This window comes from Ctenopharyngodon idella, chromosome 5 (genome assembly GCF_019924925.1).
Source record: "Ctenopharyngodon idella isolate HZGC_01 chromosome 5, HZGC01, whole genome shotgun sequence".
In the NCBI taxonomy this organism is placed as follows: Eukaryota; Metazoa; Chordata; class Actinopteri; order Cypriniformes; family Xenocyprididae; genus Ctenopharyngodon; species Ctenopharyngodon idella.
Genome location: NC_067224.1, coordinates 27,392,747 through 27,412,165, shown reverse-complemented (window position 1 = coordinate 27,412,165; position 19,419 = coordinate 27,392,747). Strand labels below are relative to the sequence as shown.

At 37.4% G+C, this 19,419-nt stretch overlaps 3 protein-coding genes across 5 annotated transcripts; all 3 read right to left on the bottom strand.

The window, feature by feature from the left end:
* Positions 1 to 287: 287 nt before the first annotated feature.
* On the bottom strand, positions 288 to 5,224 carry dhfr (dihydrofolate reductase). Its single transcript, XM_051894549.1, has 6 exons — positions 4,992 to 5,224; positions 4,517 to 4,566; positions 4,283 to 4,388; positions 4,060 to 4,186; positions 1,757 to 1,872; positions 288 to 561 (listed from the first exon to the last, which is right to left on the bottom strand). The coding sequence occupies exons 1-6, from the start codon at positions 5,081 to 5,083 to the stop codon at positions 480 to 482; spliced, it is 573 nt and encodes a 190-aa protein (XP_051750509.1). The 5' UTR covers positions 5,084 to 5,224; the 3' UTR covers positions 288 to 479.
* Positions 5,225 to 5,572: 348 nt separating this feature from the next.
* On the bottom strand, positions 5,573 to 9,927 carry si:ch211-214j8.12 (uncharacterized protein LOC100000539 homolog). 3 transcript variants are annotated; one of them, XM_051894545.1, is made up of 6 exons: positions 9,744 to 9,927; positions 9,532 to 9,644; positions 9,068 to 9,311; positions 8,821 to 8,987; positions 6,469 to 7,628; positions 5,573 to 6,371 (listed from the first exon to the last, which is right to left on the bottom strand). In XM_051894545.1, exons 3-6 carry the CDS (start codon positions 9,291 to 9,293, stop codon positions 5,981 to 5,983), a joined length of 1,944 nt encoding a protein of 647 aa, XP_051750505.1. In that variant the 5' UTR covers positions 9,294 to 9,311; positions 9,532 to 9,644; positions 9,744 to 9,927; the 3' UTR covers positions 5,573 to 5,980. The 3 variants fall into 3 exon arrangements, with proteins under 3 accessions (XP_051750505.1, XP_051750504.1, XP_051750507.1); XM_051894544.1 differs by having other exon boundaries at positions 9,532 to 9,927; XM_051894547.1 differs by lacking the exons at positions 9,532 to 9,644; positions 9,744 to 9,927 and having other exon boundaries at positions 9,068 to 9,525.
* A 569-nt stretch (positions 9,928 to 10,496) lies between these two features.
* On the bottom strand, positions 10,497 to 15,436 carry bco2l (beta-carotene 15, 15-dioxygenase 2, like). Its single transcript, XM_051894548.1, has 12 exons — positions 15,284 to 15,436; positions 14,466 to 14,637; positions 14,158 to 14,369; positions 13,850 to 13,965; positions 13,638 to 13,740; positions 12,927 to 13,058; positions 12,520 to 12,680; positions 12,251 to 12,421; positions 12,008 to 12,142; positions 11,733 to 11,915; positions 11,503 to 11,613; positions 10,497 to 10,946 (listed from the first exon to the last, which is right to left on the bottom strand). The coding sequence occupies exons 1-12, from the start codon at positions 15,321 to 15,323 to the stop codon at positions 10,830 to 10,832; spliced, it is 1,653 nt and encodes a 550-aa protein (XP_051750508.1). The 5' UTR covers positions 15,324 to 15,436; the 3' UTR covers positions 10,497 to 10,829.
* Between the last annotated feature and the right edge of the window lie 3,983 nt (positions 15,437 to 19,419).

The following is a 19,419-nucleotide window of genomic DNA, read 5'->3' as shown; positions in this document are numbered from 1 at the left end:
AATCAGCGGAAAGGGGTGTTTTATTCCCGCCCACATGTAGAGATCAAATATTCAAGTTGTTCATTCATTTTCAACCCCTGAACAGGAAGAAAAAAAAAAAAGTATTTTTCCGATTTCAATATTAAATCAAAAAACGAATGAACGGAAGATTACCCACCCTCTTTCTTCCCATGATTTTCTGTCTACTTTCCACTTTGTATATAAAACTGCAAAAGCCCACACATAGAATTTTGAAAGAAAATCATCAAAAACATAGTATCTTTTAATTGTCATGGAATCACAACATATTATTGGGCTTTTGATATTTTTATTAATAAGGAAAGTGGATGAGATATAAAGAGATAGAGAGAAGGGTTGATGGGATCAGGAAATTACACAAGCCTAATTTAAAATAAAGTCTCCCATGAAAACTGCATCACGCAACATGTCAGAGCCCTCGCACTACCCACCAGCTCACGTCTCCTACTTAAAAGATCTTCTTAGTGGTTGACACTATCATACACTTCAAACACATACTGAACACCATTCTCATCCTGTAAGCCAGTGGGTACACCCGGGAATCTGACCAGAAGGAAACAAGAAAGAGAAACAGAAGGACAGAATAAGACATTACCAACTTGTTATGTCAGGATTAATTTTACAAGCATGCACTGCTACTAAGAACATAAGGAAAGAAAACCTTTCATACAAAACATAATACAGACACAACACAATTACTTAACATGCACAACATAGCCTTTTCACAGACAGATTCTAACTTGTACTTTCATAAATACTCAACTTTGATCCACTTGGATGGTACAGATTCTTGTTAACTTCCAATTAACTGATGAAAATAATCAAATGAATGAGAACACCGATAACAAAATCCATTTTGCTCTTTGTCAGATGAAGGGACAGTGATGAACCTGTGTCAACATCCTGTGTGCATTTAACTTGTCTTTAAATGCTTACTGTGTGCCTGAGAGATGTGACATTTGGTGCGGTCCACCTTTGATGCTAGATGCCATTTTTTACATAAGAGAGCTTTTTCTCCTCATTGATGCAGCTCTCCTCACTATTCTCTCTGGATACACAATACAGCATTTGTCTGTTCCAGCGCCAATAAATCCATTAACTTTATTCAAGGATACAACCAGACAAATACTCCTAAACATATGTATAAAAGGTTGTACTTTAAATGAAAGCATTTCAAACAGTGCAGGTTTAGCCTTAGCAAATGGCCTTTCTGAAGTTTAACACTTAAATTTTAATATCACCCCTACAAATCACATTGTGTTATTTCATTATATTATATTAGGTGTTTTACCAGTATCAGGTTTTTTACCTGTATGGCTCTTAAAAGCTTTCAAAAGCAAAGAATAGCATTGATTTCAAATATAAATAATTATATAAAAAGTCTTTACTGTCACTTTTGATCAAATGAATGCATCCTTGCTAAATAAAAGCATTCATGTCCATTGATTAAAAAAAAAAAAAAAACCCTTACTGACCCCTTACTGAATGGTAGTGTTCTGTATATTTTTCCCTGCCTGCTGTCTTTGACGTCACAGCATATACACCAACAGAATAGTTGCTAATGAAAGACTTCAAAGCAGCTCTAGAGCAATTAGTCACATGGCATTTACGGCTTAGGTGATAGGCTCCAAAAATGTTTGAGCTGAGCAACTGTCTTTGTGATGAACTGCAGTGCTAACCTCTCTCCATGTATTATAGACCTCAATGTAAGCATTCAAACAACTGTATAAGCACTCACTCAGGCAGGAGCTTGTACTTGTCCATGTTAATTTCGGGTATAAATGTGTCACAGTCAAACTGCTTGAGGACCCGTGTTACAAAAAGACGCCTGGGACCAGAGCGTTCCATCACCTCCTAAAGAAGACAGCACAACATTCACAAACAGTGCATGATGATTACACTGAACAAGATATTAACAGAACGAGGAGGAAGGAGTATGAAAGAAGGAAGTCTTTTGTACATTTTGCCTTGAGGCAGTTTCCATAACAACTGATTATACAGAGATCTGGACTAAACTGAGCTATACCTGAGATACAACTGATGTATAAGTGGGTGTATAATGTATATTGTTGCACACATACTGTATAACTGGTGAAACAGACAATTTAACCCTCAAATTAGGAAATATCATATTACTTTATAAAACAAATACAAATAAATTTCATGAAATTAGAGGAAATTGGTTGCATGATGGGAAAAGTAAAGGCAGGCCTAAATTTTAAAACCTAGATTAAAATAAATATTTTAATGTACTTGGAAAGGAAGAAATCAATGGTGAATGCTCATACAAACATATGGAACTGACTAAAAGCCATACAATTATATGATTATACTCTCAACATTAAAAAAAAATATTGCAGTACTTGCTGATTTATCCCATCATACTTCCATGTTTATGTTCATTAGTGAAATGGTAACACAAGACCACTGTAAAACTACTGCGCAAATAAGAGTTAGTAGCTATGTTTCCACCCAACGTTTTTTTTTTTTCAAATTTAACTTAAAAAGTTAGTTCATCAGAAAACAAAAATTATCCCATAATTTACTCACCCTTAAGCCATCCTATGTGTATATGACTTTCTGCTTTCAGTCAAACACAATCGGGAGTTATATAAAAAAAATATTCTGGCTCTTTCAAGCTTTATAATGGGAGTGAATAGTAACAGCGATTTTGAAGCCCAAAAAAGCATATCCAATCCAACATAAAAGTAATCCATACGGCTCCAGGGGGTTAATAAAGGCCTTCTGAAGAGAAGTGATGCATTTTTGTAAGAAAAATAACCATATTTATAACTTTATGGACTATAATCACTAGCTTCCAGTAACGTCCATCTACGTGTTCACAAGAGAGTCAAGTTCCGACGTATGTAGGATTAGCGCAAGCTTAGGTGAGAGCGGACGCCTCTCGCGGTTCAAACAAATAGGGCTGGGCAACAAACTCAAGCTCCTCCGACATTTCTCTTTAAAAATTCTCATTTTAGACTTCTAATTCATGACCAGTGTTTTGTTTTGCTCTATCCTCTGTGCTTCTGCGTTTGTCAATACGTCACGGATCAAGTCAAAGTTTCCCTCTTTCACCGGAAATCGACTCGTGTACAGAAGCAAGTGATTGTAGTTTATAAAGTCATAAATATGGATATTTTTCTTTAAAAAAAAAAAAAAAAAAAAAAATATATAAAATGCCTTGCTTTGCTTCAGAAGGGCTTTATTAACCCCCTGGTGCCGTATGGATTACTTTTACGATGGATGTGCTTTTTTGGACTTCAAAATTGTGGTTACTATTCACTCATTATAAAGCTTGGAAGAGCCAGGATATTTTTTAATATTACTCCGATTGTGTTTGACTGAAAGAAAAAAAGTCATATACACCTAGGATGGCTGGAGAGTGAGTAAATTATGGGATAATTTTTATTTTTGGGTAGACTAACCCTTTAAGAGCAAAACTGGAATGTAGCATAAAACATTTACGAACAAAACAGCGTTTCCATCGTGTGTTTAAGAGAACAAAATTGTTACTTCCTGGGAAATTAGTATATCTGTAATAAAAATGGAATGTGCTGCAACTGGAGAAGCCACTGTGGCTCTTTTTTTATACATCATAAATGACGAAATGCAATAATCTGGTGTTTGTGAATGCAATTAAGCAAGATGCTTCTGGGAGGGAATTGAACCAAATCATTCTGATGACAAACTTTGACTCAGGCATTTCAGAATGACCAAACCAACATTTGAGATGCTGTGCAATGAAACTGGGTAGTCCAGTTATCCAATTACATCCACTGTTGAGGCAAAGGCACGCGAGTTTAGTGCTGCACATCAAGGGAAGGGATTCTTCTGCCTTGATAGCAAATGTTTTTAATGCACATTTTTTTGGAATTTATGTGCATCTTGGCGTTTCCATCCAGCATTTGTTTTATGCAATATCCCAAAATGTTTATAAAAATAGGTGAATGGGAGGGATTTGATACATATTTCGCTTATTTATCCTTTAAAATTTTTCTGTTTCTCAATAGAGATGCTGAATTGTGTCATTTTACCAACCTTGTACAGAGCGCTGCCGCCAATTATCCAAACTTGGTCCACTTGTTTTTCAAGCTCAGAGCTGTCTAACAGATGGAGAGCTGAACTCAAGTCTGAAGCAAGGTAGTGAGCTCCCTCTGGGGCTGTCCTGTGCAGTGAGTGATAAAAAAATAGGAAAACAAAAATGAATATGTGGCATAGCGGTCTACTGTAAGGTGAAATAAAGTGCAAACATTTAGATTACTTGAGCTCTCTGCTGAGAACTATGTTGATCCTGTTCTTTAGGGGTCTGTTTTGTGCAGGAATAGAGAACCATGTCTTTCTGCCCATGATGACCACATTCTTTTTACCTGTCAAACGACACAGAGTGAATGCAAAATAAACAATAAAGTGTTTCTAATTTCTTAACTAACAAATAAAATATGACAACAAATAAGACAATGTAAGAGGCATGACAAATATGACAGTATATTATTACCCTCAACTGAAGGGGTCATGGTCATCTTCTGAAAGTGCTTGAATTCATTACTAAAAATATAAGAAAGAAGAATCAAAGCTAATGGTTGATATATTTTGAGGCTTGTTTTGTGTTAAAGGTTAGGAATATGCCATGTGTTTGTTTTCTTCTGCAGGACAAAGGTCAAGCTCTAACTTAAGACCTGTAAAAATCATAAAATGTTCGATTTCATATAGCTATAATATTCTTTCTTTTACCATTCTATTATACCATTCATATTAATGTGTGAATAATCATTCTGAAAAACTGTCATGCCATCGATTTATATAGATCACTGCAAACGTGTTACAACTTATAGCTGTTGCAAAATACAAAACTCATAACACAGGCCCCTGGAAAACAACCAAAACTTTTTTTTACATAGAATATTATTATACCAATATACCAGAACACTAGCTAGAGAGTTAGCAACAAAAACAAGTGCTTTATCGCTCACCTTAGTCTTATTGGATGCCATGGTAGATTTCCTTTTCTACCTATTCCCATGTCTGGACAAACTGCTACAATACAGTTGAGTATTCGAGACATTACTGTGCTGAAAGTAAATAACAAGTCAAACTTTAGCTAGTAAGCGCTGTCTTGTCTTCCCGCCAACAAATTTACGAATAAGCACGTAGAACGCTGGCTCATAAATATGAACGACGTTACGTGACGCTCGTAAACTGATTTGCTGTAGGACTACGTTGGCGCTAGTAAATTGTCCAATGAGCTTATTCTCTTATTGTGAAGGCGTCGGTCCTCCGGCCACGTGTTTAAAAGTAGCCCATGAAAACGAGTGCAGACTGAAAGCAGCGTTTATGTGCATCCTAGATCAAATTTCTAGGTAGGCTACAATTATATATTTGCACTGGATAAATATAAACACAACATAAATTAAAAGAGTAACGTTACAATATTTTATTGGTACACGTTCATTTTTGCTCAATAATATTTTATTATTATTTATTACATAAGAACAGAACAGACAAAGCATGTAATGAATAGTCTGGTTCATCTTTTTTTAAAGTGTTTTTTAAAAAAAAAAAAAAAAAAACAGGTCCACAAATACAGATTGTGGTAAACAATTTTAAATCTCAAAGACCATAAAAATGGGCCTATATGGATAGAAAATGGACAGGACAATTGATAAATCTAATAATGAACAGTGCATGGTAATTTTATGTAATGGTATCAAACTATTTTATCCGTGATGTTCATTATCCGTGATGTTCATTATGTATAATGTATAACTGGATTAAATGCATATTATATTCATAAATGTATTTTCTAGAATATATCAGTTTCATAGAATAATTTTTTTGTTTTTTTTTTTGGCAAGGCCAGTGTGCAAAAAAAGGAAGGTGCCTGTAAAAGACTAAATGAAATGAACATAACAAAAATCACATACTATTTTTCAATCTCAGCATGGCCTTTTCTTTCCCCAGCTCATGTCCATGTTATTTGCAGTGTATGGCGCCTCCTTTTGGTTTTGCATTGTAACTTTGTGATATTGCTCAAAGTCATTGCCCAACAGCCACTTAAATCCAAATGGGACAAGCGCCTGCAAGCGTTTACAATATGTACTACAGTCTCCATAGTGATATCTGAGCGGTTCAGACTAACAGATCTAAGGCAGTGTAGTGGGGGACTGTCTAGGGCCCCGAGGGGTTTGGCCGGATGATTCAGGACAAGTTTAAATACAGGGTCCAGTCGACAGGGAACAGCGATTAGCGAGAGCTTCTGAAGGAGTGACGCACCCCTAAGTAGTGCCCACAGCACTCCCTTCAGAGACCTCCAGCACAATGCAGGCTTTATTTGTCGTTCATCCAATGAAAAACTGTTAGGAAAAAAAGAACACGTATATAGCGGATTTGATTTTAATGGGAAAAGAGCATCCGCATGAAGTTTAGCAAGAATGAAAATATATGACTTACTTTAGTGTTAAAGAGCGAAGGTGTGGAAGGCATGGCAGATTAGAAAGAAGGCCTTCGTCTTCACCCTCTTCCTCAGCATCATCATCATCATCATCATCATCATCTCCATCAAAATTAGTGCTGGGTGGGTCTAAATGAACAGTGAGAGAGGTGAGTCTAGGACAGGCATGAATGAGCTCCAGAAGCGGAGTATGTCCATCAGCTCTGATCCCTTCCAAGGTGAGCGAGAGCATGTGTGAGCCTGCGGCTCTCAGGGCAGGAACCACATCAGACAGAAGACCAGCAAACTGTAGAGAAAGAGAGTGTAGCTGTCCAGAAAACCTACTAAGTCCTCTGGCTAAAATTGTTGCCTGTTCGAAGTGGTCAGCATTACCATGAGCATTACTCTGGAGACAGTCCAAAGACAGGACATGCAGGTCAGGGCAGATCTTCCCTACTGCCTCCAAAGTATTCAGAGACAGTCCTTGTACATCCTTAAGAGATGTTGTCACACTATCCCTTCCTTTACAATCCCTAATTCTACATCCATCTTTTCCATAACCCTCTCCTGAAGTCTCTGTCAATTCCTTTATCCCTGTAGTATCACTAGCCTCCTCTAATGATAACCATTTATCTATTTTTCCTTCCAAAGTAAAACCTCCATCTGCGCTCAGTAAACTGCTGTCTTTCAAGCGGTCTTCCTGTGTCCGCTTCGCCCACATGTCTTTAAGGCATGGCACACCTTCTCTACTAGTGAACTCCTCTGTCACCTCAAACTGTTTATTCTGTATGAGAACACAAGCCTGTCCCAGTCCCTCCACTGCCAACCTCTGAAGACCGGGCAAGCTAAGCAGGAGGAATGCAACTGCAGCTACTGCATCTCTCTCATTTTCTGTTAAACCGATATCCAAAGCAAGCAGACTGCTGAAGGCGTTTGAATTCTTGACAAGGGGTTCTTGGTAGGCCAGAGGCAGTAGGCCTGCAGGGGTGAGGTGAAGGCACCGTGACACATCCAGGTGTTTCAGCTTGGGGCACTGGCGGCAAACCACTGATATCACTCTCTGATCACACAGAGTTCCAGCCAAGGAGAGGGAACGGAGATGACGTTGGCTGCCCAGTAGCTCACACAGCACTGATGCAGATATATTCTGTGCGCCACTAAGATCCAGAGACTGAAGATTCTGTGCAAGACCGAGACAAGTGAGTGAACATAAGAATTGCAAGAGCTTTGTATGTCAAGACTAACAGGCAAGACTAACAACATTCCCAATTTGTTTGCAAGGCAGCATTTTACTAACATTCCCTAAACATAAATAAGAAAAGGGTTTGTTCTATTTTATTATGTAAATTACAATATATGCACTGTCATTAAAAAGTTTGGGGTTAGTACGAATTTTTTATTAAGCAAGGATGCATTAGATTGATTGAAAATGTGACAGTAAAGACTTTTACACTGTTACAAAAAAATTCCTTTTTAAATAAATATTGTTCTTTTAAACTTTCTATTCATCAAAGAATCAATGAATAAAATATTAAGCATCGCAACCGTTTTCAATATTAATAATAATAAGAAATGTTCCTTGAGCACCAAATCAGCATATTAGAATTATTTCTGAAGGATCTGGAGTAATATTTTAAACTGTAATATTTCACAATATTACTGTTTTACTGTATGTTTGATCAAATGCAACTTTGGTGAGCATAAGAGACTTCTCTCAAAAAAATCTTACCAACCCAAACCTTTGAAGTTATATATATATATATATATATATATATATACACACATACATACATATATATATATATATATATATATATATATATATATATATATATATATATATATATGTATATATACACACATACATATATATATATATATATATATATACACACATGTATATATTTAAATATTTACTAATCATTTTTAAACTTTAACATTAAATTTGAAAAATATCCCACTTACATATAAAATATTGTTCAGCATTCAAAATTTAACCAACAGTGATGATGTTATTTTAATATTTGCATACTGAATTTTTTATCTGCCTTGAACATATTTAACAAATTAGTTATGGCTTACACTGCATGACTGTGATTTTGTGCGCAACCGACTGAAAACAAGATGTATAACAATAACAGTATATTATTTACCAAAGCTTACCTAAAACTTAAAACACTGCTGCTTTGCAGACACTGTTATTCACTGATGGAAATTCAGATCTAATTGGCGTATCTTGGTGTTTGCTGTCTGATAAGAGTGACTTTAAATTAAGTTCACCGAAGCCTTACAAGCACATCTGTATGTCTGAGCAAACTTTGTGCAAATATGAAATATACTAAAGTTAGAAGGGGTGTGAGTGTGTGTTTAACCTGGCAGCGTATCTGGATAAGGGAGCAGAGGTTGGCATTGACAAGGCTGCATGCAGAGGCGAGGGACAGACAGCTCAGCTGCGGGAGGAGAAGGAGGTGCAGGGCCGCACGTGTCAACAAATTACGTGAGGACAGGATGCACAACAGCTCTTCCAACAACTCACAGGCTGAAAGAGAAACACACAGATAAGATAAATACTTTAATAAAGACTCACTCATATCTACGCATCTACTTTGCAATACTCACGTAATGAGCTGAAAGGACCAATGACGTATCTGAAGAAATACTGGTCCATGTATTTTTGGGCATAATCTTTCACCCACATCTCCTTCATGTTCTCGGCTAGGCTTTGAAGACAAAGGCCAATCAGTGTGGAAGGTTTGTCCTCATCCTCAGTCCATTCATTCTTGCGCTTTTTCTTCTTCTGACCTCCCCTCTCCGGTGTGGGTTCGAGTTGTCGGAACAAGGGCATATTTGACCCTGACAATTACTGACATAGATAAAGACAATAAATGCATTACTCATGACATGAAGCACTATGGCCTCACGGAGCCACACCTCACCTGTAAAGATCTGTGTTTTTTTTTTAAAGAGTTTATTACTCATAAATATTACAGAAAAATATTATTTAAAATAATACACTGACTTATACACTGACAATATCAGTGTTAAATAATACTAAATTAAATTTACTAAAAAATAGTACTTACCAACAGTTTGAAGATCCGTTTTGTGATTCTTTGCAAAGACATTAACGTTACCTTAATTTTGAGTCTTAACACAAGTCCATAAGGTTGAATGGTCCATAAATGTATTATTGAAGATGTAGTAACGAGAAATCACTGAAAATGTAATGTCACTTACAAATGAAGTACAGTATTTCAACAAGACAGACCTTTAATCTAAACGTCTAAATACTTTCCTCGCTCCAGCAACAACGTGTATTTTTACAGGTTTGACAAATTCTGCAATTTTGTATGAGCAAACAGTCGTCTGAGTTGTCTGTAGAAAGTAAACAATTCCTATTTCTCCTTTCCCTGTTTGTAAAATGATCAAGAGTGAAAGGGTGACATACAGTTGAAGTTGAAATCAACACTTCCGTGTAGCACGAGCGCTCCCTAGTGATTTGGAGATCACTTGTGTTGCACTAGTTTAACGTCGAAATACACCAAATAAGTAGAAGATAATGAAGCTATTTGGATCATGATTGTACACCGTATTTATTTTCTCTTCAGTTTTCAGCGTTCTGTTAATTAAATATTATTATATTATTTTGTTTTCTTAAAATGGTATCTTTCTGTAATATATTACACCAATGTCTGTCTGTAGCACTTTATGTCGATATTTTAATATACCAGGGATATATAGGAAAATTCTACTGTATATAGGATAAGGGTATTTGATGAATAAAATGTCAATGAGCTTTTTTCCTGTCAATATTAAAATTTTATTGAATGCAAAGTGTATAACTTTAACTTGTAACTGGTTACCACTTCTTTTAGGTTAATTTTAAAAACATATTCATGACTTCACTGGTTTAATGGTCCAGCAAAATAAATGAATTTTTAGAGTACAAATATTCCATGTAATCTCTCAGTTAATGAGATCTTAGAAATGCATGCATAAAAGCAAAATGCTTGAAATATTGAAAATATAGTGTCAAAAACCAGACATGTCAGCTTCTCAAACATATTTAATGTCAGTAACCCATATTCAAAATATGAGTAAAAAGAATGTTTTTACCAAAACACATAATATAAACACAATAAACAGATAATATAAGCCTTTTAATCTTGTACAACATTTAGAAAGATGACATGGTTGACTCATTATACTGTATAAATATTTGCAGGTAAGGGTCGCACAAATTTCACAAATGTATTTATTCTGCCTGATGCAAAGGTGGAAATAATCAAAAAGGGTGAAATTACCCTTTCAAAAAATATGCAGAATCGTTTTTTGGATGGTTTTACTCTTATGAGTTGATTTGAGCTGGTGATTTTCTATTTTAGCTCATCTCATTGAAGAGTCCATGAGTGCCATATGGGATGTCCACTGGAACTTCTGCTCGTCCAAGCTCTGTGAAGGTCTTAGCATCAAGGACAAGGAGGAAACTGCTCTTTTTCTAAACAAATTTATACGACATTATCACACCTTTCACATCTGAATTCTTTGAACTTTTATCACTTATATATGACTTATTATATAATATAAGACTAAAATTCTTCAACAGATTTCAGCCCTTTGCTCTCTAGGGGTCTCGTTTATAAAATATTGCCTAGAAATTGTTCTACATTTGATCTAAGATCATTTCTCAAGTGTGCGTACAGAGAAAACAAACGTACACACACACACACACACACACACACACACACACACACACACACACACACACAAACACACACACACAAATGTGTGTATGCCTCTCTTCCATATCTATAAATCGCAAATATTCTTGAAATTGTGGGTAGCTAAATGGTCAAAGAACGTTTTTATAAATCTGAATGTTGCCGTAGATTTTAGCATACACACTCTCTAAGATCAAATCTGTGCATATACATGTTTTATAAATGAGGTCCCAGCATTTGTCAAAAGGAAACTAAATGCTAAAATATTAATATTAATATGTCATAAGCCAATGGAGCTAGATAACAAGGGTATGGTGACACCATGAATCTCACCTCTCTTGGTGTAATGACCACAGACATGACCACACCATCGTCCTCATCCTTAGCATCAGGTGCTGGAACAAACACTGGTTCTGATGGGAACAAACCAGCATGGCGCCACACCTACATACAACAAAACAGATCAAACATTATATTCTCAATTGAAGTGAACTCTCAAACTGATCTCATATGATCTAAAAAAAAAAAAAACAGTAAAAAAGTATTTTAATTTATGGTGGTACCTTTAGCTTCTTTCCTTCTAGATCCATCTTAAGCAGAGAGTCACCAAACAGGTGTCCAAAGCCACAGGCGTAGAAGTAACGATAAGGACGAGCATTGTAGTGTGTGTAGTTTATCTGTGGAAACTCAAGACCACCATACTGCAACAGGTCATCATTGTAGAGCTCTTCATGGGTGAGGAACACCTATTATTACCAAAGAGAAATGACTTTTATTGATATCCATTAATATTATTTTTTCCAGTCCCCCTCTCTCTTACCACCTCTTGTTCACGTACCCCAGATATAGTCTTCACAGCAGTGGCAGTGGTGTATGGCAAATTGATGAGGTTTAGGTCATTGGGCTCCTCATCCTTTACATCCAGAGGCAGTACATATCTCCGTGGTAAGTTTGTACACAATGAATTGAAGAACTGGAAAAGCCAATAGATACACGTTGCATTAAATTTACTTTCTTATTAAGCTGAAAAAGAGGTCAACATTGTTTATGTTTGTCATGCACTGGATTGTGAAGGTATTACCTCGTCAAGTTCTTCCCCAGATGCCCGACGAAGGTTCTCCATCGTGAAGTCGCCAATCACACTACCATCATCTCCACAGCACATGTCCATAATCAAATATCCATTATCCTCATATGCATTAATCTGGTGCAGGGTGAACATGGCACTGCTGTAGTATTTTGTCTTGATGAGCTGCAGGGATGAAAACATGGATATCAGAGGTGAAGCGACAGAAATACAGAGTGCCCACAATAGAGGTCAGTATGATGTTGTGATAGACTCTGCTGTACCTGGCCAGTGCGTCTGTCTGCCACATGGAAGATGGTTTCTAGATCTGGATTCCAGGACATGACATTATGAAAGCTCTTTCCAGCAACTCTGTACAGCATGAATTTCAGCAGGTCTAGCTTGATCGGCTGCTCAATGAAGACTATGTAATTCTCCGACATGACTGCAAACGGTAAGGTATAAAATAAAAGAACAAACATAGAAAACAGAAAAAAATGCATTATTTTCAATCTGCTTGTTGGTGGATAATATAATATACTGGACAATCTACATGAACAAAAGTGCGGCCCAAATTTCCAACCCTGTGCAATTCAATGTAAATAGATGCAAAATAATTACAGATGGATAAAGAAGCAGAAAGACAGATCTAATGATGATCTAAAAATGCAAATATGGCAGGCAAATTTACCAAAACTGTGGTAGTATGATGGCTTCCTAGGGTCAGAAGCAGGAATAGAGCAAAGAATCTCAGCATCAGACAGATCAGCAACATCGTTCGGCCCTTCACCTGGTGGGACTTTGAGGATATGGTAGAAGAAGCCTTTGGGAAACAAAATAGAAGGTGACGTGCATTTTTGTTGTTGTTAAAATATTTTCTTATATCCCAGAATAATGTAAAAAAAAAATATATATAAGTAATCCATTTCCATATTGATTTCCCCAAAAGGTGTGGCTCTGTGGTGCTTTCAAAATATTGGCACATGTGTTTGGGGGTGGAAATATGTGTTTGACTAATAGCAGTTGGGTGAAGTCTTTCGGTTTGAAATAGTCATTCACGAGAACAAACTTACAGAGTATGCATATTTGGCTTGCTGTTCAAGGGGAGGGCCCCGAACTCAGATTTTGGCCTGAACCCAGAGTACTCCCCCCATCCTTGGTTGGAACAGGAATGAGTTAAGAGTGAAGAGTCGGGGTGGTGGAGGGATGCTGGTAAACTGTGGTGGGACAGAGGTAAGTAGGCCTCTTCTCATGCTTAATGGGTGAATTATATGCACATGCTCCTCCCGAACTTTGTTAATAAAACATAATTTATGTTTGCAATTCTGTTTGGTTTGAAAACATTACCAAAAAGAAGCTGTTTGAGTTTAGTTCATTAAAAAGCAAAAATCAGGCATCCCACCTTTTCGGCCATATGAATTTCCCAAGTTGTAAGTCGCTCCTTCACGGTCATAATGTGGATGAGCTGTTGCTGCATTAATTGCAATATATTTTGTCCAATCCACCTTTCAAAACCAAAATCACATAGAGATAACTGTTCATTTTAGGAAAACACTGTCTTTGTTATATCATTTTATTTCTGTATCTATGAAACACTGTTTTATATATTTATACCTTTTCTTTGGTTTCCAGGCTCACAGGGTCGATTCTGCGCATGAAGTTGGTCTCTGTGCTTACGTAAAAATCTCCTTTGTACTTAACAAAGCTCACTCCTGCATTATCAGTTGCCTCTGTTAATCAAACACAACTGATGATTAGAATGTATTCAGATTAATGTTTTGTAGTAATTGCATTAACTTTGACAAGTACTGTACTTGTGCATTTTGATCTAATCTCTATAGATAGGCCTGATTCAGTAAGAGCATTCTGTCTAAATTCATGATCAGGTACGCATTTCACTTTCACTTCTAATTGATGCTTACTTGGAATCTGAAAACGTGAAAAGAACCGGGCAAAGATGTTCTTGCATGGGTCAGGTGTTGCCAGGGTGCCAAATTCAGACACCACAATTCGGTTATTCTCTGCATTCTGCACATAAGAGTCACTGCGCAAAAAACGGCTGCTGTAGGTCACCTGACCATCTTTAATTTGGAAACGATGCATCAAGGCCATGCCGTCAAACCAGTGGATGAATCTGAGGAGGAACAGATGAAGCCAAATAAGCAAAGAAAACAACCAGATAAAAATAAATGGATCTTGCTGTGATTATAGCCATATTTTGCCCTCTTACTTGCTTTCACCAAACTCAAATTTGCCAGGTCCATTCCTAAGGAAGCTTCCAGTGATCCAGGAGGGAATTTCACCCTTAATAACTGTACTGAGGGGGTCTGGGGTCTCCTCCACAGAGCTCACAAGAGGACCAATGAACTCCAGACCACTGGCAGATGGCCGTTTTTTGTTAGCTGAGAAGAAATCACACCATAACAAATCATGAGAGCTGTGACACTGACAATGTGATGGATAATTAGACTGTACAGAGTTCTGGAGGACATCAGAGTTAATGAGGAACTCACTCATGGTATCTTATTTTAATCAAACTAAATGAAATGCATCAAAATAGAGAAAGTAAATAAGTGGCAAACTATTCCCTAACCATGAACCACCAATCATGTTGATATATACCTAATTTAGAACCTCTCTAGCTTTCAAATTATAGCATTTGATAGACTTGAAGGCATAGTTCAGTTTTAGAGCCCTGTCTAACAAAAAACATCTTCAATGAATACTGGTTTGGCACAATCAATGAAATTATGCACCAGTCTCTTTTGACCAAATGGCAAAAGGAACAAGAAGATCCTTAGCTAGCCTATCCTACGGACAATGCACATGATTGTTGATGTTCACTGATCTCTAATCATAAATCAGACAACAGATGGTGTAAATCATCAGCTCAAATTTGCTTATCTATATTAGTGTAATTTCTAACAACAGATGCTATGGCTTGACAAAATACTATGCTCATCCATGTAGCAAAACATTAAATAAAGGCCTGAGAGATGATGATTACATAACACTGAGATACGACTAGTAGAGCACAGAAACACTTACCTGGCACTTTATAAACTGGATCCTGTACAGGTTTAGACATGACTTTGGCTGTTAAGTTTCTTAATCTTAATAATATATGAAACACTAAACAGAACAGACAGACACTGAGATTCTAACAATACAAGACCGTCTTATAAACACATGACAGGATGGGATGGGCTAAATCTAAAGCAAACTGGACCTTGTACAGAGCCAAAGCAACACAGCGTGCTCCTGTTCAGAGTTGACACATTAAATGCTTAACTGCTTCATTTATTCCTCTTGATAAAGATGAAATATGAATTTTGTTTCATTTTATGTGTATCATATTGGCAGTGTAATGGCAGTCTTTAATACCAGCCATTTCTGCCATCTGAAGAGAGACATGTATTCATACATTTGTTTGAATATTAATTTATTCTTTGTAAAAACTAATAAAGATCTATTTATACACAGGAATAGGAAGAACTAATACTTTCCTACAGACACAAATATAATGTTTATAAGTTCAAAGCTTTTAAAATGATAATATTCTGAATTTCAACATTCTGAAAACAGATTAAATTACAATGGCATGCCAATATACAACATTAATGTTACAGAAACCATGAGATAACCTTAACCTGATCAGCACATGATCTTGACCTGATCAGCAGTGGGGTGATGCAACAACAGCATGACAATCAGATATGATCTCCCTGTTATACTCTCTTTGACAGACTTCATTGTTAACCTGTCATCTAAATGAGATTAAAGCATCTCCATGCAGGATGATGAGTTTTCTTTAGGGCTTCCTAATCCTGAGTTTGAGACATATACACCGATCAGGCATAACATTATGAACACTGACAAGTGAAGTGAATAACACTGATTATCTCTTCATCACGGCACCTGTTAATGGGTGGGATATATTAGGCAGCAAGTGAACATTTTGTCCTAAAAGTTAATGTTTAGAAGCAGGAAAAATGGGCAAGCATAAGGATTTGAGTGAGTCTGACAAGGGCCAAATTGTGATGGCTAGATGAATCGGTCAGAGCACCTCCAAAGCTGCAGCTCTTGTGGGGTGTTCCCAGTCTGCAGTGATGAACAGTGGTGAACCGGCGACAGGGTCATGGGCGGCCAAGGCTCATTGATGCACATGGGGAGCGAAGGCTGGCCCGTGTGGTCCGATCCAACAAACGAGCTACTGTAGCTCAAATTGCTCAAGAAGTTAATGCTGGTTTTGATAGAAAGGTGTCAGAATACACAGTGCATCGCAGTTTGTTGTGTATGTGGCTGCATAGCCGCAGACCAGTCAGGGTGCCCATGCTGACCCCTGTCCACTGCCAAAAGAGCCAACAGTGAGCACCAGAACTGGACCACAGAGCAAAGGAAGAAGGTCTGATGAATCACGTTTTCTTTTACATCACGTGGATGGCCCGGTGCGTGTGCATCGCTTACCTGGGGAACACATGGCACCAGGATGCACTATGGGAAGAAGGCAAGCCGGCGGAAGCAGTGTGATGCATTGGGCAATGTTCTGCTGGGAAACCTTGGGTCCTGCCATCCATGTGGATGTTACTTTGACACGTACCTAAGCATTGTTGCAGAGCATGTACACCCTTTCATGGAAACGGTATTCCCTGGTGGCTGTGGCCTCTTTCAGCAGGATAATGCGCCCTGCCACAAAGCAAAAATGGTTCAGGAACGGTTGAGGTATTGACTTGGCCTCCAAATTCCCCAGATCTCAATCCATTCGAGCATCTGTGGGATGTGCTGAACAAACAAGTCCGATCCATGGAGGCCCCACCTCGCAACTTACAGGACTTAAAGTATCTGCTGCAAACATCTTGGTGCCAGATACCACAGCACACCTTCAGCGGTCTAGTGGAGTCCATGCCTCAATGGGTCAGGGCTGTTTTGGCAGCAAAATGGGGACCAACACAATATTAGGAAGGTGGTCATAATGGTCATAATGTTATGCCTGATTGATGTATATACACAGGGGTTGGACAATGAAGCTGAAACACATGCCAATATAGTGTTAAAGGTTTCACGCCTATATATGCGCGGTCCGGTGGCCAATCTTTACTGATTTTACATTTAATTACCTCAATAGCCTCAAAATTGCTCACTTACCCATGTGTTTGGGGTCACTGTCTTGTTGAAACACCCACTTCAGGGTCATTTCATTTTCGGCATAGGGCAACATAATCTCTTCAGGTATTTTGATGTATTCAAACTGATCCATGATCCCTGGTATACGGTAAATAGGCCCAACAGCGTAGTATGAAAAACAGCCAATCCATGATTTTTTTTGCGGCAAAATGCTTCACTGTCTTCACAGTACTGTGGCTTGAATTCAGTACCCCGGGGTCACCTGATGTACTGTCAATTACCACTAGTCCCAAAAAGAACAATTTTATCCTCATCAGTCCACAGAATTATGCCATTTCTCTTTGGGCCAATCAATGTGTCCCTTGGCCAGTTTTAACCGATTCTGTACATGCAATTTTTTTCAAAAATGGAGCTTTACGGGGACTTTTTACTTCGACCAAACATCTTCTGACAGTATACTTAAGGGTAATTTTATATTATCTTGATCTTTCTGGAGGTGATGATTGGCTGAATCTTTGCCATTCTTCAACTATACGGATCTTCATAATATTAAAAAACTTGATGTACGCCTACTACATCAAATCTCCAACGTGTGTTCACGAGAGCACCACGATGCATACATGCGTTGACACGAGAGCAGCAGACGTTGCGTGAATGCATGTTAGAGATTAATATTTTGTAAATGAATGAAAATTCTGTCTTTAATTACTCACACCATGTCGTTCCAAACCCGTAGGACTTCCGTTTATCTTCGGGAAACACTAATGAAGATGCAGAACACACGCAGAAATGAACAAGAAGTGTTGTCATATTTAACACACATAAATCCATGTTCAGGTTTGACATAATATTGTGACATAATTGCACTTTTTTTTTTTTTTTTTTACTTAAGTAAAAAAAGTATCTTTAAAACAGTAATTTTTTTATTGATATAATAATTGATTTTAGAATGTCTAAACATCTAATGAAAAACGTGGAAATGGCAAATGAGCAATTGAGTAATCCTCTACAGCCATCTCATCTCTGTAGTTGATATTTCATGCTATTTTAATTTTTAAAAAGTGTTTGTTTTTCAGTAGATGGCAGCAATCTTCCACTAAATCATGGCACATTTTTCATGTTATCACCATGACCATCACCAGTCTGACAATGAAAGATGAACCATCAAGCCAGTTACTTTTACGTTTGTCATACAAAGTATATAAATACACAGCATATAAAGTCTGAGGTGTGCTCAGTGGGTTCAAAGGTGCTGTATCCTTTTGCTGAATTTCTGACCCATAAAAAGCAAGGATACGGGCATAGGTCAGTCCTGCTGCTAACCTTGTTTCCCTGAGAACTTACCATTTACTGTGCTGACCTCATTCAAACTTGAAATCTACAGGTAACGCAAATACACACTAAGTACACATAGTCACACAATGCTGATGTTGTTAACATTAACAATTTGAGAACAAAGTATAACCATAATAATAATTTGCACGGTTTGACGTTATCCGAGCTAAGCGATCGTTAGATTTAATCACCATTGGCAGCTCGATTTATTGTAGGCCTAATGCTTTTTTTCCTCAGTTGGTCAGAACAAAAGTGGCAGACATGTTACTTACTTGTTCAGATGACATTTTCCGGTGAAAATTCTTATTTTGGTCATACTTCAAAGGCGTAGAATCTGTGATTCCAAAGTACAGTATTCACACCGATGTGGTGACTGACACCAAACATTAGATTCATATGCGCTGAGGAGCCATGCCAATGCACAACGCACATACAGATGATAATTCTGCATATAACTTCAATTGCATGTTTCAAACAGAGATCGCAACAAAGAGGCAAAACTTACGGACTGCAGCTTTAAATGTAAGATTGTTCACAGTGACTATGAGGGGGAAAAAAATAATTACAGTTAAAAAATGGGTTCAGTAAGTTTTTTTAAGAAATTAATAGTTTTATTTAGCAAGGATGCACTACATTGATCATAAGTGACAGTAAAGACATTAATGATGTTACAAAAATTATATTTCATACAAATACACACAGTGATTGGCTGATGGGGGAGGAGT

Bases quoted from the DNA above. Each gene is read 5' to 3' on its own strand.
- dhfr (XM_051894549.1), bottom strand. From the start codon at position 5,083: ATGTCTCGAATACTCAACTGTATTGTAGCAGTTTGTCCAGACATGGGA. The intron at 4,389-4,516 runs GTAATAATATAC...GTCGTTTGACAG, and splicing joins CATGACCCCTTCAGTTGAGG to GTAAAAAGAATGTGGTCATC. The intron at 1,873-4,059 runs GTTGGTAAAATG...TGTCTTCTTTAG, and splicing joins GCGGCAGCGCTCTGTACAAG to GAGGTGATGGAACGCTCTGG.
- si:ch211-214j8.12 (XM_051894544.1), bottom strand. From the start codon at position 9,293: ATGCCCTTGTTCCGACAACTCGAACCCACACCGGAGAGGGGAGGTCAG. The intron at 7,629-8,820 runs GTTAAACACACA...GGTCTTGCACAG, and splicing joins TTATCCAGATACGCTGCCAG to AATCTTCAGTCTCTGGATCT. The intron at 6,372-6,468 runs GTAAGTCATATA...TTTTCCTAACAG, and splicing joins CTTCGCTCTTTAACACTAAA to TTTTTCATTGGATGAACGAC.
- bco2l (XM_051894548.1), bottom strand. From the start codon at position 15,323: ATGTCTAAACCTGTACAGGATCCAGTTTATAAAGTGCCAG. The intron at 13,741-13,849 runs GTATAAATATAT...TGGTTTTGAAAG, and splicing joins GCCTGGAAACCAAAGAAAAG to GTGGATTGGACAAAATATAT. The intron at 13,059-13,637 runs GTGGGATGCCTG...TGTTTCCCAAAG, and splicing joins AAATTCATATGGCCGAAAAG to GCTTCTTCTACCATATCCTC.